This window comes from Poecilia latipinna, unplaced genomic scaffold (assembly GCF_001443285.1).
Source record: "Poecilia latipinna isolate Pla-1442-1.1 unplaced genomic scaffold, P_latipinna-1.0 Scaffold2531, whole genome shotgun sequence".
Taxonomy (NCBI): Eukaryota; Metazoa; Chordata; class Actinopteri; order Cyprinodontiformes; family Poeciliidae; genus Poecilia; species Poecilia latipinna.
This window is the reverse complement of record NW_015115147.1, coordinates 58,743-84,763: the sequence shown is the minus strand read 5'-3', so window position 1 is coordinate 84,763 and position 26,021 is coordinate 58,743. Positions and strand designations below refer to the sequence as shown.

At 41.1% G+C, this 26,021-nt stretch overlaps 2 protein-coding genes across 10 annotated transcripts; both read left to right on the top strand.

The window, feature by feature from the left end:
- Positions 1 to 377: 377 nt before the first annotated feature.
- On the top strand, positions 378 to 2,654 carry LOC106938196 (serotransferrin-like; the record flags this gene model as incomplete). Its single annotated transcript, XM_015020100.1, has 6 exons — positions 378 to 609; positions 798 to 948; positions 1,091 to 1,158; positions 1,273 to 1,454; positions 2,030 to 2,222; positions 2,344 to 2,654. Coding segments are annotated over 6 exons (870 nt in total), but the record flags the coding sequence as incomplete, so codon positions are not given.
- A 2,011-nt stretch (positions 2,655 to 4,665) lies between these two features.
- Positions 4,666 to 25,449, top strand: LOC106938190 (eukaryotic translation initiation factor 4 gamma 1-like). Of its 9 annotated transcripts, XM_015020080.1 has the most exons (34): positions 4,666 to 5,104; positions 6,822 to 6,944; positions 7,043 to 7,129; positions 7,303 to 7,335; positions 9,882 to 9,902; positions 10,179 to 10,358; positions 10,984 to 11,080; positions 12,331 to 12,441; positions 12,722 to 12,864; positions 13,079 to 13,171; positions 14,819 to 14,894; positions 14,994 to 15,833; positions 16,487 to 16,572; positions 16,690 to 16,876; positions 17,176 to 17,309; positions 17,717 to 17,830; positions 17,926 to 18,309; positions 18,511 to 18,657; positions 18,753 to 18,989; positions 19,215 to 19,319; positions 19,411 to 19,662; positions 19,786 to 19,903; positions 20,441 to 20,543; positions 20,707 to 20,987; positions 21,018 to 21,128; positions 21,244 to 21,356; positions 21,436 to 21,608; positions 21,707 to 21,832; positions 22,347 to 22,428; positions 22,542 to 22,640; positions 22,872 to 23,015; positions 23,209 to 23,290; positions 23,558 to 23,698; positions 23,975 to 25,449. In XM_015020080.1, the coding sequence occupies exons 2-34, from the start codon at positions 6,870 to 6,872 to the stop codon at positions 24,154 to 24,156; spliced, it is 5,157 nt and encodes a 1,718-aa protein (XP_014875566.1). In that variant the 5' UTR covers positions 4,666 to 5,104; positions 6,822 to 6,869; the 3' UTR covers positions 24,157 to 25,449. The 9 variants fall into 9 exon arrangements, with proteins under 9 accessions (XP_014875566.1, XP_014875563.1, XP_014875562.1 ...); XM_015020077.1 differs by having other exon boundaries at positions 16,693 to 16,876; positions 20,707 to 21,128; XM_015020076.1 differs by having other exon boundaries at positions 20,707 to 21,128.
- The last annotated feature ends 572 nt before the right edge of the window (positions 25,450 to 26,021 follow it).

Here is a 26,021-nt window from a genome sequence, read left to right as displayed (position 1 = left end):
GCTACTAATTAGAAGGAGGCAATCCGTTGTAAAAAAAAAAAAAAAAAGACTTAATGTGAAGTGGGTTGAATTTGGTTACCACAGTTTGTACATTTTCATTTGTAAAAAGAAAAAAAAATCTAAATAATAACTTTCTTCTATTTTCTTACCATTCAAATTTGTACTGATTTATCACATAATGTCCAATCAAAATTCTTTTTTTTTTTTTTTGCTACTTAGCAAATGTTAAACGTGTAAAAACTTGTGTAAGACCAGAAAAACCGTGAGCATTAAAAGTTTCTTTACTGGCAGATTTTATTTCAGGAGGTCACTAAACTTATCTAAATCCTCTACTCACACTGGTCTCTCACAAATTAAGTCACTATGTTCTCTTTTGAAGCAATATTTTAAGACTTTTTTTGTTGTTGCTAGAACCAATCTCCTTTGTATTTTTTGATTTCACAGACACAGCCTCCTCTTATTATGCTGTTGCTGTGGTAAAGAAGTCTTCAGGGGTGACCTGGGCAAATCTGCAGGGAAAGAAATCCTGCCACACAGGCATTGGCAGGACAGCTGGCTGGAACATCCCGATGGGTCACATCTATGCCCAGACTAAAAACTGTCAGTTTGGTAAGTGAAACAGTCAACTGGGAAAAAGTACAGTACAAAGTGATTATATAACATTTAAATACAAGGTACACAATTTGTTCTAATAACAAGAAAACTCAGTGGAAGGATTCTTTGTGGACTTAATAAGAATCCTCGTTGAAAAGGAAGTTCTCAGCCCAGCTGATGGATGATCCTCTGATTCTCCGCAGATACTTTCTTCTCCAGCGGTTGTGCCCCCGGAGCCGAAGCCAACTCTCCATTCTGCCGTGAGTGTAAAGGCAGCGGCAAAGCCGTGGGAGATGAAGCCAAGTGCAAAGCCAGTGCTGAAGAGCAGTACTACGGCTATGCTGGAGCTTTCAGGTACCAAAGACTTAGCAGTGATCCTGTAAAGCTTTGAATGCCTTTGGGATTTTAAAAATTTTTTTTGATCATGCTAACATTTTGAGATCTATTTCAGGAACGCTTCATTTAGAATAAAATCATGTATGGCTTATTGTTGCAGATGTCTGGTAGAGGGTGCTGGTGACGTTGCCTTCATTAAACACTCAATCGTTTCAGAAAACAGTGATGGTAAGAGACATGAACTGACCTGATTATGCTCTGCCTCTTTGCTGAATTGCTAGCTGGAAAATTTCAGCATCCCTCTGTATCCCTCTATGTTTCATTGTTTTTTTCTCATCAAAGGTAATGGTCCTGACTGGGCTCGTGGTGTGAATTCTGCCGACTACCAGCTGATCTGCCCTGGAAAGGATCCAGTGCCAGTCGAGGACTTTGTTTCTTGTCACTTGGCTGCTGTCCCGGCACACGCTGTGGTAACTCGGCCTGATGTTCGTGACAAAGTGGTCCGCATCCTGCAAGACCAACAGGTCAGTGACGAACATTAAAGGCAATTGTAGGTTTCAAATGTATAAGGCTGAATTTTCCCCCCCACATAATAAGCAAAAGAGAGTTGAATATTCACATAATAGTTTACACTTTGTTTCAAAAGAATGAAAATAACATTTACTTTTTGTCGTAGCTTTTGTTCTTTTTTTTTTTTTTTACAATAAAATGCATTCTGCATTTTGCTTGCGCAGGAACCATACTAATTAATTAATGCAAAGCAGAATGAAAATTTTATTTGGTTTTAAAATATTTTCCTGCAAATTTTCAATCAGTTTTCAAAAAATTAAACATTACTATGAGGTCATGTATAGCCATATGTTAACTAATTTTCCTTCACGTTTAACATGATGTTTGGATGTGTTTATATCTCACAATATATTACTTTTGAAGTAGAGTCTTTTCTATGCAGTGGAACGCTGTTTGACTTTGTTTAAAGCAGAGCATAGATCAGAAAACTTACGTTACAGCTCTCAAAGTCAGTAGCAACGCAACCATAATGAAACAGTACAGTAAAACACAGCAATTATGAAAACCTAATTTTGCATTGTCTTTACAGACCAAGTTTGGAACCGGTGGCAGTGATTCTACGTTCAGAATGTTCCAGTCCGCCAATGGAAAGAACCTCCTCTTCAAGGACTCCACCAAATGTCTCCAGGAAGTTACTTCAGGAAAAACCTATGACCAGTTTTTGGGACAAGAGTACATGAACGCCATGTCCTCACTCAGACAATGCGCTGACACTGCTTCAGGTTCGTGCTAATCTCAGTTGTACTAAGTGGACTACAATTTATTTTTTTTTAAAATGTATTGCTTGTGGAATGCATTTCTGTTCAGCATCTGAATATATACTGATTTCTTTCCTCTCAACAGATCTGGAGAAATCTTGCACTTTCCATGCCTGTCAGCAACCTTAAAAGTGTCACTGACAGTTTTCCACCCAAGTTGGACATCAGTGATTCAACTACACTTCCTACACTCAACCTCCCAAATCACATCACCTTGTTCAAACTGATCTTGCTGCCTGTTTTTTTTTAATGCACAATCAGCACAGAAATATTACAAACTTCAAATCAGTTTCCATGTGACCAAGTCGTTGTAGCTGTTGTAACTTCCAACTTTAACTGATCAACTTTGCTTTGTTCAGTGTCTGACTTTTCCCAAATAAAACTTGTCAAACCTTTTCTTTGTGGATAGTGTGGTTTCTGTTTAACACTTCTAAGTTATATGTCCTTATTCACTCAAATGAGCCTATATTTTTAATATTTGGCTACATTTTCTATAGCAAGTTTCACTTTGATCACAGGCATTTTGTTCAAGTTTCAACCGTCTCGCTGTTGAGTTTGTGTGAAGTTGAAGAAAACAAGGCAGTCCTCCAACTTCATCATTCCACCCATTTGTGGCGTTGCATCAGTGCCACTGTTAGCAAAACAGCAGGATGCTGCCGCCAACATGCTTTACAATTAGCATTGAGTTCCTACTTTTGAAAGTCTTCCCTTAAACTCCTTGAAATTTGAACATTTTGGTATTGCAGATCATAAAGCTTTTATCCTGAAGGAATTTGAATTGTGAGTCTAAAGAGATGAAAATTTGAATTGTGTTTGAAGGTACTTTATTAGCAAACATCCCGGGTCACTCTCAAAGTAATTGAATCCAGTTGTTCCAATCACTTCCATGTTTATAAAATCCAGGAGGCAGGGATGTATATTTCTACAAACTTCTGTAAAGGAATGGGTCACTAAACATGGTGCCTTCATAGGATGAAACCTGTGAATTAAATTCTGGGATTCAATTTACTCACTACCGAATAATAAGCAGTCAACAATTAGTGTATCAGCATCAACATAATTGTGCGCAGCAAAGTGGAAGGCTTTGTCAAATTACAGAATTACATCAGTGGATTATAATGAGAGATTGTCTTTCAGTTGGACTCAGTTAAGGAAAATACCCCTTCCTGTTCCAAAATGATTGGACACCACTGCACAAAGCCAACAGATCAACCTTTTTCCAAAGACCAAATCGGACATGAGGACTCAAGAATATTTATTAAAATTCATCAGATTGAAACCACAATGTTGAACCTAATGTAACACATGTAAATTGGCAATGTGCAGCAGGCAGAGGACTTCTGTATCACTGATATGCTTAGGTCGCTTTTTATCTCTGAAAATCAAGCTGGTCCAGTCTGTGCACTCCTCTCCTGGCATGCTCTGAAAGACTCTCCTCCTTATATATGTATAATAAAATAGTGATGCACACTGAAATAAGACACATAAACAAATATATTTTTAAAAATATTTGATTACTATTATTGCTTTATTCCACTGCAAATTATTGTGAAATACAAAACTAAATTTTTTAGAATAATTTGAGAAACAAATCAGTAATTGGATAATTTACAGAGGGAAAATGCAAATAGATGAATCCAGAAATAGGAACAATATTAGAGGTAAAACAAATTGTTTAGTTCAATTCTGAAGCATATTGGGCTTTTTATTATTTATGATGTTTTCACTTACTTTTGGAGTTACAGTTCTCTGCAGTTCAGTTAATTGGTTGGACAAGTGAAACAAGTAATTTAATAACTCTTTGTGGGATGTTTTTGAGTTTCTCTATGTATGTCATGTAATAAAAATGATTATTCTTAATCTAACTTTTAGGATAATTGAATAAATTTTGCTTTGATTACTTTTTAAGCATAATTTCAACATGCACTATCAACATATTTTAATGGTGATTATTCAGAACATTTATTATTATTATTATTATTATTATTATTATTATTATTATTATTATTATATATTTGTAATATTTTGTGGATTTTTTTTTGTCTCATGTAAATTTTGTTTTAATTCTGTTTTTAAATATAATTTTGCTTCCATAATGGTGCAGCATTTTGTATATTCCAGTGGTTATTTGCTGCTTGAAAACAAATTAGGTTCACAAAAAGAAGAGGGAAAAAAAGGAATAATAGCAGAAAAGCGAATCAAACTCGATATCCTTTGAACCCTCCATTACTGAGACTAAAACATTTTTACTGTATGCTATTATTTATTTATTTTTCAGACATCTATTATCTTTTTTTTTTTATTTCATTTTATACAATAAAAATATTTCTTCTACGCTTCCTCAAATGATTTACTCTCCAGTGTCACATGACCAAGGAACCGGCATCAAATTGTAATTTCCCCGGAACTTACCCATGCGACTTGGAGGCGCACCGGCTCCGAGCAGCAGAAACATCGCACTATGGCCTCTCTCTAAGCCTTGCGTACGAGAGAGTACAAATCTAACCGGCAATCCGTCACCATCGACGCCTTGATCATGGACCTCCAGTCCAGAGGCTTATTTGGGAGTTATCGCAATTATCAATAGCACTCCCGAAGAGCGATATTATTATATATTTTTTAAACCACTGTCACTTTTGAACATCCTGGGATTTAAACCGAAGTGACATCAGTAGCACTCACCCCATCTGCCGGTTAGCCAACTAGTTCGCTAAAGTCAATAGCCAAGAAGGGCTTCACTCGTCTGTTGCAGGAAGGACAAGCAAACAAACTTTCACCAACAGAAGACTGACCAGAGGCTGATACCCCAAGTTCCCAATTTACGACCCTGACACTGTTGGTACCTGGTAAGAATTAGGCCGGTTAGCCTTGTTGATGCTAGCTTTACGTTCACTCTAGCTAGGTATTAGTTTTGTCAAAGGCATGCAGGTTGAGCAGGCCCGGCCGGCTGTCAGCACATTTGCTTGGGTAGCAAGCAGATGAATGCTGCTTTATTTCAGAGAAAAACTTTTGCAGTCAGTTCAGTTTAACATTTATTAATTGAGTGCTTATACTTTGAGCTGCTGTTCGCGGTGTTTGACTGAAGTTATCTTGAGGTTCGCTGAAATGACAGTTGGTGGCTAATCTTCACCGGTTATTTTCATCAGTTACTTCTTACCTCGTTTTGGTGTTAACCCTGTTATATCATGTGTGCAGACAGCGCCTTTGTTGCAAAGCTTTGTTTTATACGAAGTTACCAGTGAAATTATTATCTGCTAAGGACATGGTTGAATGATAGATTGGATGGGTTCATTTGATCGTGTGGCTTTTTGGGCCTGTTTAATTTGCTCATCTCACTCTCAGCGCTAAACGGCTAGCTGACGTTCACCAACAATAGCTCCACAGTAACCAGAACGTGTCAGCCACTTTACTCGGGAACACTTTGTTTCCTCGTTCTCGCGTTTTCCGACAAAACGTGTCGCCCATTATTAGTACGTACCAAATTGAACGCCATGTACTCCGGGGTTAAATGCGGACTGAGCCACGTAGCGTAACTACAGAAAATGTCTGTGGTAGCGGGACACGTAACGTTAGCACGCAGGCTGGTAGCTACGATTTACGAGCGCCTGCCACGCTAGCGGGTCGGTAAAATTCATGTTAACCCACATTTTTGCTAAGACATAATAATCTTTTCGTTGAACACCCGTCATCTTTAATGAGGGTTCGCACGCCGGCTATCCGTCACTGCACGCTTCACAACCATATGGTAGAGTTGTGGCTTAAACCCCTAAAGCATGGCACTAGCTAGCAGCTAACGACGGTTCCTGTGTCAGAATGTCATGCCTGTTCGAAACATCAGTTTTTCCACTGCAGTTCCTTCATGTTGTTGTTATGTACGATCTTTAAAATGTTAATAAGCTTTTCTTTTGTGTTTAATTGAAAATTCATCGACCTTAACATAAACTCGCGGTACTTGTACAGCTTATTTGCCCACATGGACCTAGCACAACACTGTTAACACAGCAAATGCCCTTTGACCTGAGGTATCCATTTTCTTAAACATACTGGAATTTGTCTTTAGCTGTTAGCTAAAGACATATTTGCCTGACAGCTACTCTGTCAGCCAAATATGTCTTTAAACCAGTAGAACCAGCAATTAGTAGCTTCCCCCGTTTGCCATTGTATGCCCCTTGTCTTTTGTAAAGATTTGGATGGACAAAACCTAAATTGTACTTATATTAATGTTTCTTTGACTTTAACTGGTGTTTATGCTTAATGCTTTGGATACACAATATGCACGTGTGGGAGGTGGTGGTCATGGTTTTATCTTGGGCAAAGCCCACAGACCACACCCTCTTTGCTTAGTGGTGGTGCCACACTAGAGATGTGTCCATACAGTGGTGTTCTTACCCATTATTGCTGCAAATATAATTGGGCAACATGTTGCACCCATGCCTCGAATTATTCAGTTATAGGCAGTTTATTTTTGTAATAACTGTGATTTAATTGGAAACCTTTTTAAACACATTATTTAGATGTTGAAATACTTGTCATTTTTTCTTTTTTTTTCTCTCTCTCTCAAAGGCTGGCAACACACAGCCACCCTAATGCAGACGAATAAAAGAACGTGAAATGAACAAACCACCACAACCTATAACGGGACCCACCTCTGTCCCAAATCCCTCCCCGTCTCCTGGATTAACCCAGGTGAGGCCTACCTTCTGGGTGGAATGTATTGATTGAGTAAATTGGAGTTCTGTAATAAAGTTATTCTGTTTTTTGTTTTTTGTTTTTTTTTCCTCCAGGCTGCATACGGCCCCGGACAACCACCTTCTCTTGTTTTTGCCACCCCTCCACCTCCACAAATGAACTCCGCACAGCAGCCGAGACAGGTATTTCTTCATGTTGGTTGGGTTTTGGGATTTGATGTGCTGCGCCGGAAGTCTTTCCCGCTCTTTCACCTGGACTTCTGACATGGCTTCTTTTGCTGCATTGCTTTGGCTTAGTGTTTGTCTGCCTTCAATGTCTGTTGTGACCTCTTTACTCTTTTCTGCTGTCCTCCCAGTTTGCTACAGGGCCTCGTACTTTACACCAACAGGTACTAACTCTCCTCACTTTGTCCATATATATCCCTTCTTTGCCTTTAGTGTAATGCATGTTCTCACGACCACATTTTTAGAAATTACACCCAAAAATCGTCTTTAGTTTCTTTCTTTTTTTCTTAGGCTGACACTTCATTCTTGAGATGCATTTCTTCACACCACAGTTGATATTTTTTTCCAGTAGGGTAACACAGTGTTTAAAAAGTAGACCCATTAATTATTTTATTCAGTATCCATAAAACTTTTTTTTTTGTCAACTTCCTCTGTCCATTAAATTCTCCTAAAACTAGCTAAACTTTAGGTCAATTAGATTTACCAAAAAAAAATTTCAATTTGCTAGATGGCAGAATGAGCATCTTTTTTTTAAGGCAGTTTTTATGACGATGTCTTTGCTAGAATTAGCAAAGAATAAAATAAAAAAATTGTAATCCACGGATTTTGTATTGTCTTCATCAGTTTGATATCGACATGAGTTTTTGTTACATCTCCAAAATATGCAAGATAAAAATATTATTGGATTCCACTTTAACTGCTTGTAGATTGAGGGGAAAAATATCTCTTACGGTATAATGGCTTATATTTTTGTCCATTATCTCAAATCGGGTTCACCTGATCTCGGTAATTGTGATTTCCTTCTTTACCTTCCAGTTTCATTTATTGACTTGTCATCCTGGTGTCTTCTCAAGGGGAGTTAGTTAGTATATCTTTCTTTAAAACACTGCAAGCAAACCACAAGATCAGTGCATCTTTGCCTGGATGATTAGTCATAATGTCATCTCACTGTGAGTGTTTAATATTTAAAGTAACTGCCAGGACCAATAAAATAAGCTAAATTCACGGCTCATGGCGCATAGATCATCACTCAAAGCGACTGCTGGCATTTCTGTATTTCTGCTTATGTACAATCTGAGTGGATTTGTTTTAGACTTTTTTTTTTTTTTTTTTTGGAAATATTTATCATCCTTTCAAAATAGAAGAATTAGCTCTGCAGGAGGATTTTATTAATTTTCTGTTCATTTTTACAGATAAATGTGTACAAATCACTTAAAATCAAACCAACCTGGGAGTCAACCTTTTGATATTTATATAATAACCTACTTTTAGTGCATGCAATTAAACAGTGTCAGGTTTTTGGTTATTCATTCTACTGCGACAGAAGCTTTTGATCCAGGAAGTTTCTGGCTGACTGTCTGGTAATGTCAAACATTCGTCTTTTATTAAGTGAAGTTACTGCTTTGCTATCCCAGTTCATGCTGTCTCTGTCATGACTCCTCTGTGCTTGTCTTTCCAACATATTAAAGCTGCTCTGGTAGCCAAGTTTAATACTTGTTGGATCATTCGTTAGAATTAGAGCTGCAAATATACCTGGAATGATTAGAATAGGGGGGAAGGGCAAAAAATGCCTGAGGAAAAATCCTAGACCTCAATTCTTCGTTTATTTCACATAGCTTCACATTGTTCAACCACATATTTCTCCGCACACAGTCCGTGATGGGTTTTTGTTTTTGCACATCGCCCGTCTGTTTAGGTTAAGTGGTGATCGAGAAAGTCGGGAGATGATGAGCAGAAAAAACCAGGAAAAAAAGACCCCAGACCGTTAGGAACTATTGTCCATTTTAAAAGTTAACTTGGCGTAACTGCGCAATGTCGACCTGCAACTTCGCATAAGGATAAGATCAACTTTATCGTCCTAAAGGGAGTATGTCGTGGGTGCAGACAGATTGCAGGGGGTGGAGGAAACATTTAAAGAAAATAACGAGTCTCCATGACTCAGAGGTAAAATGTGGAGCTGCGCGCTGCCTGTGGTTTGCTCTGCGTGAGAAATGCAGAACAAACAAATGGGTTTTAGGGTGCAACGGAGCTGGTGACTTAGTCGGCATAGAAGCCCCTAAACGGCTTGCCTCGCACGCATAATCTGAAGTCGCAGGCAGATAGATCACACACAGTGATAGACAAACAGGAGGCCAGATGTAATGAGCTGTAACAATGCGCTCCACAGTTGGATTAACCTGGCTCTGAGCATCTGCAAAGATTTTCAACAACCTTAGAGAGGTAAATATGTTGCACTGTAATGAGGCTGAGATAGTCTTAAAAGAAATTTCAGAAATACCTACTAGTAGGAGCTCAAGTGTTGCTGTTTTGCTGTCAAGGAAATATTTAACAAAAAGATAAGTTTGGAATCGACATTGAGAACACTGTTGCAAATGAAACCACAAAGATAAAAAAGGCTGATAAAACGGTGGGTAAAAAAAAGAAAAAAAAAAACACATTTTGAAACATTAATTACTTGCTGTAATTTCACACCAGTTTCTGCAAACACCTTAAAAATTATTTATGCACCTTGATATTGGACCTTTTCACAGAGTTGCATGTTCATCTGTCACCATGGTCTTGGGACACACTGCTTCCTGTCACAGCCTTCGCTTTTCTTTTTTTTTTAAATGTTTTTGCAGTATCAACCTTCCTCATTGTCTCTAGTCTTCATTTTCTCCTTAATCTCACTCCCTCTCTTGCTCTCTGCTCACGTGTTGTGCGGCTGAAGGGTGGATACAGAGCATTGCAGGTAACCGCTTTTCTCTTCCCCCCTCCTCTCCTAACTTCGATAACCCGTCAGGGAAACAAGACTGAATAAGCAGTGAAGATTCCATATTGAAGCTCTCGGCTTGATGCAGAAATTAGCAGGTGCTGTGATGCAATAGGACCAATGCACCAACCAAAACGTTCTCACCATATGTGAATAAATGGGCTATAGCCATAGCATAATTGGGGAGATTTTTGACATTTTTCTCAATTCTCTTGCTTTATTTCTAATGTTTTCTAGTTTCCGTGTTTTCTCCAGGCTTACTATCAGAGTCGACCCACTATGGCCGCCAGCGCTCCTAGGGTGCAGACAAGCAGCGGCCCTCGACCTGTTGCACCTGCGCATGTGTACCCTACCAGCTCCCAGATGATGATGATCCCCCAGCAGCAGATTCCTTTCGGTGGCTCTCCTCAGGGCTATTTTATCCCATCTGGACAGGTTGGTTAAATCGAGTTAATTATCAGCCATCAGCTGGGTTTTGGTTTGGGACCGGCTTTGACTGTCTTTTTAAAGTCATCTTTAATCGCGTACGCCCACTCTGCTGTATGAAAATTAGATATTCTATCTACAGATTAAAAAAAAAAAAAAAAAGTTAATATTAAAACTAATTTTAACTGTGCTAAAAATGTAAGATATTTATAATCTAGCATCTAAAACTAAAGGAAACAATTAAACATGCTGTAAAATAAACTACTAATATAGATTCGAATAGCAAATCAATATGTGACAATATCATAAGAGTTCAAATTTGAATGGGGCATCTCGATTTTGAACACGATTTTGTTGAATTAAAGTTTTGCAGACGTGGTTTTGAATTGTTAAATCTTTATGCTGTGAGAATCGTATTTGCATGCAGTTTCCACCACGGGACCTTCTGGTGGGTTCTCTTTGGTTCGGCTGCTACCTGTTGTAATGTTCCGAAACAGTTCCAACACTGCCATTTACTAACACACAAAGTGTCTTTGAGTGTCTGAAAAAGATTTATAACATTTCATCTGTTGTTGTTATACAGTTTGTTTCTGAGGATGCAGCTTTTTACTGGTTCTCAATGTTGTTTCTGCAGTACCGTACTCCATACATGCCTCCTACCCAACAGTATCCTGTGACCAGCGGCACAGGTTTCTATCCTGGGACTAGTCCTGCAGAATACTCTGCTTACGGTAAGGATTTTTACCCTGACACCAACAATAACAACCAAGCACAGCCTTCAGTTTTACCATTGAAGAAGATGACAGTTACTAAATCCCCCCCAAATTATCCTCAATATATAGATTATAATTTCTACCCTTTGTCTGGAAATTGTCACTGCTTTTGTTATGGTTTTGCTTGGTTGTTTTTTTTGTTTGTTTGTTTTTTTATTTCTGGTGCTTCTCTGTGTTACAATACTGCTGTAAGTGTCATAGTGCCAGTTGCACGTGGTCTAGCTTGATTCTGCTTTGGTCCGTTTTCTCTATCTGCAGTCACCTGACACTTCCTTGTAGGTCCCATGAAATGACTTTAAAGCTCATGTTTCAGATGAGTCTGCATACCCTCAGATGGTTAATTGGCATCTAATGCTGCAAGGGACCAAATCTGAATAATACTCAAATTTGGTTGGACGATTAACTCAACTTTTCTTAGGTGCTAAATTTTCAAACCATCATCTAAATATAGCAGACCTTCAAGTAATTGTGTATTGCAGCATGCATTTTCAAAAATATTTTATGTAAATATTTTACATGATACATAATGGCATAAATATGCTTGGGATAGTGTGAGATTTGGATTGTACTTTAACTGCATTATGGTTTTAACACAAAGGTTTGAAACTAAAATGTTTTAGCATTCAAACGGCCCGGTCTCGGGACGTTTGAGACGTGCGTTCTCTCCCCTCCCTCCCTCTTTCCTGGCTATTCACCGTTCAGTAAAGGTCAGCCTGAAAAATAAAAAATGATCACCCAAAATAAGAAATAAATCTGCCATCACTTTGACTAGATTCACTCAAACTAATATGTTGCAGATCAGTCAATAATATCTTTTTGTTTGTCTGTTTCTGCCTCGTCATTATACATGAAGGGAATGCAAGCAGAAAAGAAGACAACTGGGTGGTCTGGACACGCTACAGTAAAACTTTGAAACTGTTCTTAAAGTATTCTTCATACTTATTCAACTAATAGCTTTTATTTCCCATTGTGTCAAAATTCTCCAGCCACGTTGTCAATCATTTCCAAAAGTAAATTGGAAGTTTCCTATGAGCGGGAAGGATCAAACTGTTGGTCATTTCCTGGGACCTTCTTAACACCCTGCTTCCTCTGGATCCTCTCATTAACTCATACTGCATCTGTCTCTTCCTGCCCTCTCTTCTCCTCTCCTCTCCTCCTCCTCCTGGCCCCTCACTCCCCTTTCCCTTTTCCTTGCTGCGTTGGTTCAGAGCCCTCTCTTGCTGCGAGGGAGAGGCGGGGTGGTGGGGGGAGAGGGGGCGGGCGAGAGAACGGCCGTCTCTCTCTCCACGGTGCTCCTCTCACCTCCCAGCGTTACCCCGGTGAGTAGTGTGCGCGCGCTTGTGGTCAGCGAGCTTCAGTGGCAGTAATCTGTGGCACTTCCTGTCTCTAATTACATTCCTACATGTTTTCTTTTTAGAGTCGCTACTGTTTCAAAAAAAAATGCCAGGTCCTAAAAAAGGGCCATTGAGGTGTAATGCATGTGTATTATTTGTTAGTAGTAGTAGAAAATGTATTAAAAGAGTTGAGCGTAAAACTAGAGAGAAGCTCCACTTTGAAATCTCCTTGCCAACCAAACTGTGCATCTGTTTCTCCGAGCAGCGGGAGCGTACTACCCTGCTCAGCCGCAGTACTCTGCGTCAGTCCAGCCAGCGCCGGTGATGATCAACCCACAACAACCAGCTCCGCCTCCCCAGCAAGCACCCACACAGCCGCAAGCCCCGCCAAAGAGGGAACGCAAGCAGGTAGCGTCTCCCAACTAAAGGCCAGCACACATTCTGAGGATAAAAAAGTGAATGGAGAGAAATCGTATTGTTCCACCTACGTGGAACTTTCTCTCTTTACCTGAAAATGACGGTGGTGTTGTGTTGTGTGGCAACAATTGCGCAAAAGAGACTGGATCATTACCCTCTGCCAGCATATGTTAGGAAGTAACATTACCGATTTTCTTCCTGCCAGATAACAATACGAGACCCCAACCAAGGTGGGCGTGACATTACAAAGGAGATCATGTCGGGTGGAAGATCTACCACAGCAGCAACCCCCCCACAGGTCAGTCATCCACTTAGAAAGTCAACTCTGTGTTATAGGAGCATTATAAAGCTCTTGACACCCCACAGAGAATTTAGTTATTAGGCAGTGATGACATCACTAATAACACTCACCTAAATCAGTTATAGCATGTCTCCTTCATAAGAGACCAGCAGATCTTGGTCACATGTGCTGTCTGTCTTTTATCACAGACATATTTTCTTTAGTTATTTTTACATTTCATATTCACTTTCATAATAATTTCCAGTTTTATTTTGGTGCACCATGTTTAACATCCATTAGCGTTTATCTGGGACCCACACCCTAATTAGAAGAATGAAAGTTGTTGGTAAAATACATAAAATATGAGCTTAGCTCATCTTTAAAATTGTCACGTTTTCAAATTTTTCCAGTTTCCAGCACAGCAGTCATGAGTCTCATTTGCAGTGGCTATAACTGGTTTACAGGGTTAAAGATAAGTGGATCATGGCAGTTGCTAAAGAACCAATCAGACCCTGTTAAATGTGTAAGTGGTCAATTGACATGACGCCGACCCCTCCCCCCCAATGGGGGAGGTTTGCTGACGTAGAGCAATCCTCCCCCAATCATTTCAAGGCACTTGTCAGGAACTGACCAATCAGCGTTCCAAGTACAGTTGAATGAAACTGATGGATGGAAACTACTACGTTAGACAGCGCCACAAAGATAACTTGTAGTAAACATCCCAGCTTTTGTCATAACGACACTTACTGATGGCTCCGTGCTAATGACTCACGACTCCTTACAAACGACTCAGGCTCTGTGCTAACGACTGACAGCTGACGGCTAAGCGTCAAATAAACACAACTCAGTTAAATTAAAACAACAATGCTAAACATCTAATCATTTCCAGATCAATAAGTGAAGGTAGTTAACTGCTATATCAGCATTTAAACACCATTTCATGCTGCTGTTTGTTTCTAAGCATTTTCCTGAAGGCAGATTTTCACGAGCCGGTATTATTTAAGTCATTACTCACCCATTTTCTACGTGCAGCTTGTGTCCCTCAGCGTTCACACTCGCGTCCAACCAGACGTTGTGTCCCTCATTTTTTCTCTTGGGCTTCATCGTTGATTTCTCCGTTATTTCCCGCTAATAACCTTATAGACTTGACGTAGGATTAGTTGGAGAATTTTCTTGCTGGCCGTCTTTGCCTCAGTGTTGGTTTATAAGGCCAAAATGACTCAAAAAAACGTCTCGGGTAACACATTGAGGTCCGTTGCGTCTGCCATAAAAACAGTTGGCTTGTCGGAGGATAGCTCCACTTCCGCAAGGGGGCGGGGCCAGCGTCACGTCAATTCTCAACATTAATTAGTTTATCTCCACTCTGCATTGTGACATATTGAGAAACTATGTTGCTTAGTTTATAGTGTCTCTTGACGATGCTCCTTTCGATCAGATAATGAGTTTTGGGAATATTTTTTGATTTAGCTCTTGAGCGTTATGATACTGAAAGTGTGCAATAGAAAGTGATTTAATCTACATTAGCAGGTCTGAAGAGTTCGCATTCACACAAGTTGAAAGATTTTTTTTTATTCATAGATTAAAAAAAACAATAAAAATTGTCACTGTAAATTAACTGGATTATCTTACGCATTGCTTTAAAAACCTGTTTGTCTCTGATCGTAGGCATCTGTAGCAGAAGTAAGTATTGCCCAGACCAATGGTGAAGTCGGACAGACTGTTACTGTAGTGACAAGAAGAGGTGAGGAAACATTCGAGTTTGATTAGCAAACAAATGCTAATCTGTCAGCCTGTCGACACGCTTTATTTTTTTAAATTTTCTAATTTTCACACTCGACAGATGAGCCGGCGGAGTCTTCTCCCTCCCCTGAAAGTCCTCCACCTGCTGCTCCGGCAAACACGGATCCTGTGGTGGAGACCAAACAGGAAGTAAACAGACAACTTACGCCGCCTGTTGAATTAGCAACTCAATCTGTGGCCGCTGCGGCCGCAGCAGAGAGACTTTCCCCGTCGCTAAAGGAGCGGCAGTCTCCGCCTTCTCTCCCATCAGCAGCAGCAGGTATCAGCAGTGTTGCTGAAGCAGAAACGACGGTCAGCTCGAAAGCCGCCGACACAGTGGATGCTCCGGTCAGACCTTCTGCATCACCGGTAGCACAAGAGACGCCGGTGAAAACAGAGGAGCCGCAGGCTGCTCCGTCTGCAGAGAAAGAGGTGAAGCCAGAAGGAGCTCAACTGGAAAAAGAGGAACCGACAGCTAGCGCCAAGTCAGAACCCCCTGTTGAAGTTGCAGTCACCCCTGTGGAGACTGTGAAAGAGGACGCTGCTGCAAAACCGTCAAGCGACGTCTCTCGGCCCCTCGCTGTACCAGAACCTGCTGCTTCACAGGCCGAGGATGCGGACCAGAGCTCAGAACCAGAACTGGTTGCGGTTCGGCCAGCAGAGTCTCTTCTTCCCAACGGCCTTCCTCAGGAGACTGAAGAACTCTCTGAAGATGTCCCGGTGTCTGACGCTACGCCCCAGGACAAACCCGACCCTTCTCAATCTCAGGAATCAGTGACACCAGCACAGAAAGAAGAAGAAGAAGAGGAGGAGGAGACAAAGGAGGAAGAGCAGCTGCAGAAGAAAACTGAAGATGCTCCTCTTGCCTCTGCCAGCTGCCCAGAGGAAACTACTATGCAAGGTGAGATTGACGTGATTCTCACTTGTTTCATCTTATTGTTGGTAGTAAAAGAAAAGACATTGACACCACACTGTTGTTTTCACCTTAATTATGAGATGCCCTAGAGCTGAGCAATGCGTCTTAAAAATAAAATCATATCTAGAACACAACAACAAAAGCAGTCAAATGGATCCACTGTCATGTACATCAAACCACTACTAGGATTGATTGAATAAATGGCGGCGTGATTGTTTGGCCATCTTCCAGGCAGATGATGGGATCGTTTTACTGGCGCCAGCAAGGATATGTATTTCCTTGGGTGTGAAATCTATCGATTTTTAAATTGCCATGACTGTCTTCCTTTACTGCCACTATGTGTTTTTATTACCGTTAAATACAGATTTAAACACAAACTACAGATAAGAGTGTGACATCTGCTCAAGCTGCTGAAGTTGGTTTGTTATAAGGGGAAGCTTTTGGCAGTGAAGACATGAATTATAATAAAATACAAATTTTTGTTTTAATTATACATCAGAACAGATCATGCTGACGTCCAATAAATGTGGAGGAAATTGAGAGGAAAAAGGTTATTGCATACAGAATAAACCAAACAGGTTATTTTTTTTTTATTTTATTTCTTCCGTTTTGTTCAATATCTTGTTCTCTGTCTGTAGCTGCTACGTCTGTGCCAAAGAAGAAGAAGAGCATGAAAGAGCTCAACAAAAAAGCCATTGGGGGCCTTCTGGATGCCTTCAAAGAGGTGAGACTCCCTTCAGCTGCTGTGTTGCTGACGGTAACATAACTTTGAGAACAGGTCAGTCTTTATGGCTCTTTATCACTATTGCAAGCTCCTAACTTAAACATCATTATGTTTTAGCAGGAGCCGGATGCCAAGCCTGTTCCTGAACCCTCAGTAGTCCAGGTCAGCCCTCCAGCGACAGCCGAGCCTCCCGCTGAAGCGGTAGATGAGACCTGGGAGGAAAAAGAGGACAAGCAGAGTGCTGAACCGGACAAGCTCAAATCCACGCTCGAGCCAACTGAGCAGAAATACCAGTACAAAGAAGGTTAGTTAAGAGCACTAAAGGAAGCGTTTTGTCAAAGTTATTTGGTTCACTAATTCATATAATGTTAAAATGATCATGGAGACTTGGATCATGTTTCCGAAAAGATTCAAACCGTTTTATAAAAAGAAATAGTTAAAAGATCTATGAAATTTTGATGAGATCTTGTAGTGATTTTCTTTCCCTTCCTTCCAAGCAGCACTTTTCCTACTCGCATTACTTACCCTTGTTATCCAGTTTAAACCTTTTAAGCATTCACTTGAATCAAGTTTACTGACGCATCCCAAATGTGTGCTACTCAGACCTGGGGGAGCCAATAAACCCAGAAGCAAAGAAGCGGTATGACAGAGAGTTTCTTCTGGGCTTCCAGTTTAGCAGCGCCAGTATGCACAAACCAGAGGGTCTGCCTGTCATCAGTGACGTTGTCCTAGACGAGGTATGTTGCTGCTTGTCTGGAGTCATGTCGTGGCTTTATACTAGGAAAAGGCTTTTATTGTGAAGGTTTTGGCTTTATTGCTGCTCTGAATATGTTCTTTCTTTTTTTTGAGTCTGTGTACACCAGTTGACAATTGACAATTAGTTAAACAATCACAATTAATTTGGTTATTTATTTCAACTGCAATCGGCAGACAATAAAGTCAGAAGAAATTTTAACAAGTGTAATTTTATTTTGAAGCAGCTATGCTACATCCTGTAGTTCCATCCTGTGAGCATGGAACCACAGTGCATGGAATGTGTTGATCCCTCTGCTTCGGGACTTTATCGTCTCTTCTTCTGATTTCAGAGGTGACTCATCTTTGCAGGTTTATGACCAGTATTTTACAGCCTACTTCACTTTGCCAGGTAAACAAGACTCCGCTGCGACCTGTTGATCCCAGTCGACTGATGAGCGTGGGTTCGGATTTCACTCCTACATATTTGGGGGGTCTCGGAGGCAAATCTGCAGGACGACCCCAGGTTATTTAAAATCACAGCTTCCTCCGTTCAGAATTACTACAACTTGACGTTGCATTTCAAAAAAACAAACGTACTTTTCTGTTTTGTGCTTTCAGCCCTCTGGGTCACATCGCTCCCAGCAGAGCTTGCGAAAAGAGCCCAAGAAGATCATCATCATCAACAGCAGGTCCCTCACGGACAGCGTGCAGCTCAACAAAGCTGCGAACGCCTGGAAGCCCTCGACCATAAAGCCCGAAGACGGCAACTCCGAAGAGGCCGACGCTGAGCAGGCGAAGACTCAGGAGCTGTTCAAGCGTTTGCGCAGCATCCTGAACAAGCTCACCCCGCAGAAGTTCCAGGAGCTGATGAAGCAGGTGATGGAGCTGAAAATAGACACAGAAGAAAGGCTGAAGGGAACCATCGACCTCATCTTCGAGAAGGCCATCTCGGAGCCCAACTTCTCCGTAGCCTACGCCAACATGTGCCGCTGCCTTATAGGGGTGAGTTTTGTGCTGTGCACGCCGTCACTGCTCTAATGATGACTCACTTTTTGTGCCACGTGTCTGGGCCACTGAATTGCTCATGATGGTGTTGAGGAACTGAAAGAGCAGAAATGATCTATTTTCGGTCTGTGCTTATCCCCCAAATTGCTGCTGATTTTAAATTGAGTCAACCTCTGGTTGGTTGTTGCCCCTCTCCAGCTGAAAGTGCCCACCCCGGATAAACCTGGAAACTTTGTGAACTTCCGCAAACTTCTCCTCAACCGCTGCCAGAAGGAGTTTGAAAAGGACCAGGACGATGATGAGTTTTTTGAGAAAAAGCAGAAAGAGATGGAAGCTTCCAAGAATGTATGTTCTTTTTATTTTTCTCCTTAATTTGTTTGCACAAAATCAATCTTGTGGCCACGAAAGCACAAACAAACCTTCTGCTTATTTCTCTGCAGGACGAGGAGCGTGAGCGTTTAAGGGTGGAACTGGAAGAGGCCCGAGACAAAGCTCGAAGGCGCTCGCTGGGTAACATAAAATTCATCGGCGAACTCTTCAAGCTGAAAATGCTGACGGAGGCCATCATGCACGACTGTGTGGTCAAACTACTGAAGAACCATGACGAAGAATCTCTGGAGTGTCTCTGCAGACTGCTGTCCACCATTGGCAAAGACCTGGACTTCGAGAAGGCCAAGGTTAGTTGGTTATCGACATGTACAGAAGGAAGTGGGTGACGTCAAATAGTCTTCTGTGATGACTGTTTCTTTGTGCCACGTGTCTGGGCCACTGATTATTTATGATGGCTTGAGGAACTGAGAAGACTTACAAAAGTATCTTTGGCACTGTACATGAACATACTATTTTACTTCCTGTATCATAACAAAGGCATATAAAAGCCATAAATGTTGTGTCTTTCTCAGCCTCGTATGGATCAGTATTTCAACCAGATGGACAAGATCATCAAAGAGAGGAAAACCTCGTCCAGAATCCGCTTCATGCTGCAAGATGTTTTGGACCTAAGAAAGGTAAATGATAACCGAAGTTGCAGTAAAGCGGCTCAAAAATAAGTGGTGGTGCTGATTATTTATTCATTTCTTTTCCTTTTGCGATTCCTAGAATAATTGGGTTCCTCGTAGGGGAGAACAGGGTCCCAAAACAATTGACCAAATTCATAAAGACGCAGAGATGGAGGAGCACCGGGAACAGATCAAAGTCCAGCAGCAGCTGCAGTCAAAGAAGGACAACCGGGGTCCGCACACGCCAGCGAGGGGCCGGGCGGCCCAGCCCCAAGACGAGGGCTGGAACATGGTGCCCATCTCCACCAAGAATCGACCCATCGACATCACCCGCCTTAGCAAGATCACAAAAGTAAAACCTCTAAAACCCCGAGCGTTACTCTCTGACGCGTTACGCATCGGAATGCTGCAGTTTTGTATAAATAAGTGTCGAGAAGCTTCTTTTCCTGACTGCGGCTCGGTTGTGTTCCTGCAGCCTGGGGCCCTGGACTTCAACAATCAGCGGCTGGCTCCGGATGGGAAAGGCATGTGGGGAAGCTGGGGAAAAGGCAGCAGCGGAGGAAGTGGAGCTAAACCAGCAAGTGGGGAGCAAGGTAAGCCTCTATAAGTATAGTATAAACTGTATAAAGGTACTACTCAAATTAAATGCTCTACAAAAATTAAAATAATCACTTGACTTTCAATTTGTGTAATTGAAATAAGAGTGGTTTTATATTATGTTCGTTATTGAAATTGGGGGGTTTTTGACAAATGTGTATTTTGCTCTCAGACCAATCAGGTTCATAGGGTGTGATAGAAATTTCAAAACATAAAATGTTGGTTTATTTTTGTTTACTTTGTCCCTGCAATGTAGAGTACTATCACAAGACATTATTAATAATGGTAATAAATTATATCGTATAATAGTGAATTGAAATGCTCTTTAGTTCTTTTGTTTTGTTTCTATGTAAAAATGGTTGTGCTGGAAAAGTTGACAGACTAACCTTGAAAATGCTTGAAAAGAGCTAAAGTTTTACTGTGGGGAAAAATATATGAACCATGCTATAAGAAGCTTGGATTTGAGGCGATTTTTTATTTTTTTTTCCTTCAGATTTTGACCTTTTGATGTATGTTTTTCCTTTCCTTTATAGACTCTGGACGTCCAGCCACCAGCACTCTGAACCGATTCTCAGCACTGCAGCAATCCGGGGCGATGTCCTCATCAACAGACACCGATCGCAGAGTTCCTCAGAGGTAATTAGAAGCAGCGCAGTCCTCTGTTAATTTCTCTCGCTGCCGTTTTCTTCTCAGCTAGTTTTCTGCTTCAGACAATTAGCCCTCAGAATAAATGCACAGTATTATTTAATCCTTTTAACACGTTGGAAATGTCTAAAGTATATTAATCCGTTCCTTCTAGGTCGAGCGGCAGTCGGGAACGTGGTGGTGACAGAGACCGGAATGACCATGACAGGGATCGCTACGACAGGTTTGCTCGCAGCGAGAGACAGGACGGGAACCAGTTCTCCAAGAGAAGTTTCAGCAGGGAATCACAGGAGCGTGGTGGAAGGGGCGGAGACAGCCGGGCCGCAGCAGAATCCGTGCGCCGCGTTGCCAGCATGACCGACAATCGGGACAGAGGAAGCAAAGACCGAGGCAGTCGGGACAGGGGGAGCAGGGACAGAGGAAACCGAGATCAAGGCAGTCGGGACCGAGGAAGCAGAGATCAAGGCGGTCGGGACCGAGGAAGCAGGGACCAACGCAGTCGGGACAGGGGAAGCCATGACAGAGGAAGCAGGAGCCAAAGTGGTCGGGACACTGGTCCGAGCAAAGACCTTCCAGGTATCCGGGGTTAAGGAACTAGGACGAGATTTAAAATGAACATTGGTAGTCGGTTTGACAAAAAAAAAAAAAAAAGTGAGCGTTAGCTTATTCTCACCTCTTGTTTTTTGTCTAGTTAAGCGGGAAAGTGTTCCTGCTTCTCTTCCCAAACCTGCCATGACAGAAGAGGAGGTGAGGAAAAAGACCAATGCCATTATTGAAGAATACCTCCACATCAACGACATAAAGGTACTAAACTATTCCGTCAGGCGCACTTCTTATTAGTAGTACTTCCATCTCTGATTTTCATCTTCTTCTTGCCCTGTAGGAGGCGCTGCAGTGTGTTGCAGAGTTAAATAGTGCCTCTCTGCTCTACGTGTTCGTGAGCTGTGGCCTCGAGTCGACACTTGAACGCAGCACCCTTGCCAGGGAGCGCATGGGTTTGTTGTTACACCGGCTTGTAGAGGCAGGGACGTTGCCCGTACAGCAGTACTATCAAGGGTAAGAAGAGGTCACTGAGGTCCTGTGTCGCAACAGGAACTTTTAGAGTTGAAGTAGAATTAGATATGTGAAAGTAAAGCGTTTCTGTTCTCTTCTAGGCTGCTGGAGATTCTGGAAGTGGCAGAGGACATGGCCATTGATATACCTCACATCTGGCTCTACCTGGCAGAACTCATTACTCCCATGCTCCATGACCGGGGCATCCCTATGGGACAGCTCTTTAGGTACGAATAATGCCAGCATTCACTTGCCATGGGGTGTCATATGTATCATATGCACCTACATTGTTTCTGTAATTAATCAAAATTAAAACATTAAATGTCCAAGCTATAATAAATACAGAATGTATCGAAGTCTTTCTTTCCAATGGCTTTATTTGGCTTGAGATGTAAGTGCAGTAGGACTATATTTATAAATACTAGCTATTGTCTGGTTGTTGCTTAGCATATTTTAACATAAATTATAGATTTCTAATTATAACCGAAAGACAATTAGATTTTAAGAATAATTTTCCACCTGGAATAAAGGAGAATTAATCAGATGGAAATCTAGGTCACATCTTTCCAGCCAGAGGCCTCATCTTAAATCAAAATATAACATATTAAACTTTAGTTTTGTTCCCCTCCCGCTTGAGTTTCCTGCTGTTGCATAATTAACAAACACACAGAATAATTAAATATTGTTGCAGTCTACAAGCTTATGGAAGCTGAAATGTTGATACGTTGCATCTGTCTACAGGGAGATCTCGAAGCCTCTTGTGCCTCTGGGGAAGGCCGGCTTGCTGCTGGCACAGATTATCAAGTTGCTCTGCAAAGGAATGGTATGTACACAAGTCTTAAAAGCGGAAACTCGCAGTTAAACAGTCTGGCTTTGTAGACTTCAAATATTTCCAAACTCGACTAAAACATTTTTTCAATTTGTTTTTCTCGCTAGACTCACGAGAAGGTTGGGTCTTTGTGGAGAGAAGCTGGACTAAATTGGAATGAGTTCTTGTCCAAGGATGAAGACGTCAACAAGTTTGTCACAGATCAGGTACACATGAGATTTTAGACATCTTATTATGGTAAGACAAGCCATATGTTGTCTGATTGTCCCAATACGTGTAAGTTTCTGTGTAGCCAAGTGTCTGCTACATCTTCCAGAGTGCTAATATCTTCTGTTTGTTCATTTACCATGAATGTAAACAAGCTAAGATGAAAACAACCAGCACCAAGTTGCTGATCATCGTCTTTCAGGCTTGTTTACACATGTCGTGCATTTCAGAAAGTGGAGTTTACCACAGGAGAAGAGACAGAGACGAAGGAAGCTGGAAGGAAACAGATCCTCAGTGGAGATGAAATCAGCAAAGAGCTGGACCGACTGCTTCAGGAGAAAGCCAACAACCAGCGAATCAGAGACTGGATTGAGGTGTGTGGTTTAGAATATAGCAGTAGTTCAGTAACTTAGGAGGGAAAATGTTTTTTATTAATATGTGTTAGTATAATACTTGAGGAGATAAAGGCAAGCAATGTTTTTCATTATGTAAAAATCGCAGCCACTGCTCCATCTCTGTCGTAGCTGTGATCATTTTTTTCAGTAATATATTTTGATTCTTCTTTAGGCCAACCTCGATGAGCAGCAGTGTGCTTCCAGCCAGTTTCTACGAGCATTGATGACATCGGTGTGCCAGTCTGCCATCATATGTAAGTGGATCTGACGCAAAAATTTGTCGTCATCACATCTAGACGTCTAAATGCACCGAGTCGCTGCCTTGCGATTGGCTGATTCGCACATATACCTAAAGGTGGCATTTAAGCATATTTCTCAGGCCACTATTGGGCATTTTAGTGAAGACTCTAGAATGGCATAAGTTGTGAGAAGCTACATGTTTGTGTTTGTTTTTTTTTTTTGTTTTTTTTTTTTTTTTTTTTTTTTTTTTTTGGGGGGTTTTTTCTAACATCACAATTTAGGTGACAACCCGTACAAGGTGGATGAGAAGCAGATCAAAGAGAGAGCCAGTCTGCTGCAGAGATACCTCTGTGATGAGGAGAAAGCGCTTCAGGCCCTTTATGCCCTCCAGGCTCTCATGGTGCACATGGAGCAGCCTGCAAGTACGTTTTTATTTCATTTCTTTGAATTTGCAGTGAAGCGTCTTTAAGAGTCCAGACAATAAATATGGTGATTTAGGTTATTTTGACTGTTTAAAGTCGACATTCCGCAGAAAGACGAGAATATTTTCTCCATTTTTGTCTAACAATCAAAGTGAAGAAAGTAAGTGGCTGGTTACTCGTAACCTTTGCTTTGCAATCCACCTGCAGCAGTCTGCTGAGAAAACTCTGTTTTGCCACGTGAATGTTGACGCTGAGCTCTGCGCTCTGTTTCTTCAGGCCTCCTGCTGATGTTCTTCAACAATCTTTACGACGAGGACGTGATCGACGAGGAGGTCTTCTTCAAGTGGGAGTCCAGCAAAGATCCAGCAGAGCAAACGGGCAAAGGCGTAGCCTTGAAATCCGTCACCGGCTTCTTCACCTTCCTCCGCAACGCCGAAGAGGAGTCCGACAAGGACTGAGGAATCGAAATCCTGCTTTTCATCAAGACGTGGGGGCGGCGGGGAGGGTTCGGCAGGAAACTGCGACGAGTAGTAGACAATATATTTAGCCCAGAGTGGCAGACTCGAATCAATCCTCAATGAGGATAAATCTTTATTTTTCTTTTTTTTGTTTTTTTTTTTTTTGTTTGAGAGATGAACTCAGAAAACAATCATTTCTCCCTTCCCTCCTCTCCTGCTTTACACAGCAAGTGTCCTCATGAAATAAACTTGAAAACACACTCAGCAGGACTGCTTGTTAATGACGTGTGAGAATCCACACATCACTACAAAACTGTTTTTTTTTTCTTTTTTTTTCTCTCTCTCTTTTCTTGTTTTTTTTTTTTTTTTGTCACAGTAACACAAACCAACTGGCTGCTTTTTCATTCTCCTAGACAATTATGCCTAAATATCCTCTGATCCTGCAGGAAGCAACCGCAGGGTGTGCGGTGCGGTGGGTTCCCTGACTCATGGACGGATCTAACTCGCAGGTCCTCTCTCTGTCCTTTACTGGAGTGTGCAGCATGACTGAAGTGTGCTTCGATTAAGATTTCGGTGGACAAAACGTTTGAGGACTTGGAACTGAATTAGACAGATGGGGGAGTTTTTAATGCAAAGGTTGTCTATTTTCCCTCTTCCTGTTTCCTATCATGAGCTTTCAGAGAACCGATGTCGACTTTGACTACAGGGCGTTGGTCTTAATACTTCCTCTAAGCCATCCTTTTCCCATCCCCGGTAGTGAACCACACTGACTGACTCTTCATCTTTACCTCTTCTGTACTTTAACCTGACACCTATCGACCCAATCACCGTTAGAAACTTGAAATCTACAGAAAAGAAAGAAAAAAAACGACTTGATGAAATTAAATGTATACAAGGGGGAAGGGGAATAAAACTAAAATAAAATAAATAAATAAAAAAAAAAAAACACACAGAAGTGATCCGAAAGCCTTTTCTACTTTAAGTGGAAACTCATTTCAGGACCTTTCTGTAAATATATAATGATGATGATGAACTTTTTTTTTTTTTTTTCCTGTTTTATTTTTGAGAACCTATGAATTTCTGATGTAATTGCAGTGTCTCCTTTTCCAGCAGAAACCACAGTTGTCCAGATGCAGAGAGGTGCTTTAGATAATTCAATGATTATTAGTTTTATTTGAATTTTGTAAATATTTTTGTTTTGCTTTCTTTATTTAAGAAATGATTGCTTCTTTTTGCATCGGAAACTGGAAAGATGAGGTGACAGAAACATTACAATAAATGACTTATTAAGTTGCTGTGCAGAGTTTGTCTTGAAATGCGTTGAATGTGTTGGAATGTTTACCGTTTGGGAGGATTGTGTGTTTGTTGTTTTTTTGTTTGTTTTTTTTTACCTGGTGACATTAAACTCTACAAAAGTGGGAAGCGGTGATCAGGTCTGCATCCTAAATCTGAAGTGGCTGTGAAACCTGGATCACTTCTCCTGGGTCTGCTTAACTGCTCCTTTCATCTCCTCCAATAACATCTTTAAAAGTTCAAATTTTTAACTAAAATATTCATGATGCAGTCATGTTTTTGAATTACTGTTGCAATGTAGGGATTTATATAGTCTTATGGGTACAATTTATCACATTATTGGAAGTACTTACGAGAGCTGCTTCACGTTTGTTTAGCATCGACCTCACCAGCTATTGCCAACAGAGAACTAGTTGTCCACCCAAAGGTCCAATCCACGATTCTTCTACACTTCCTGTATTTTTTTTATTTTATTTTTTTCTAGTGGGGTGATCTCACTAGGACTAGTTTTCCGAATAATATCCAGTAATTTGGATGTTAATCTTGTTGGTCTTAAACCCAAGTGCAGACCT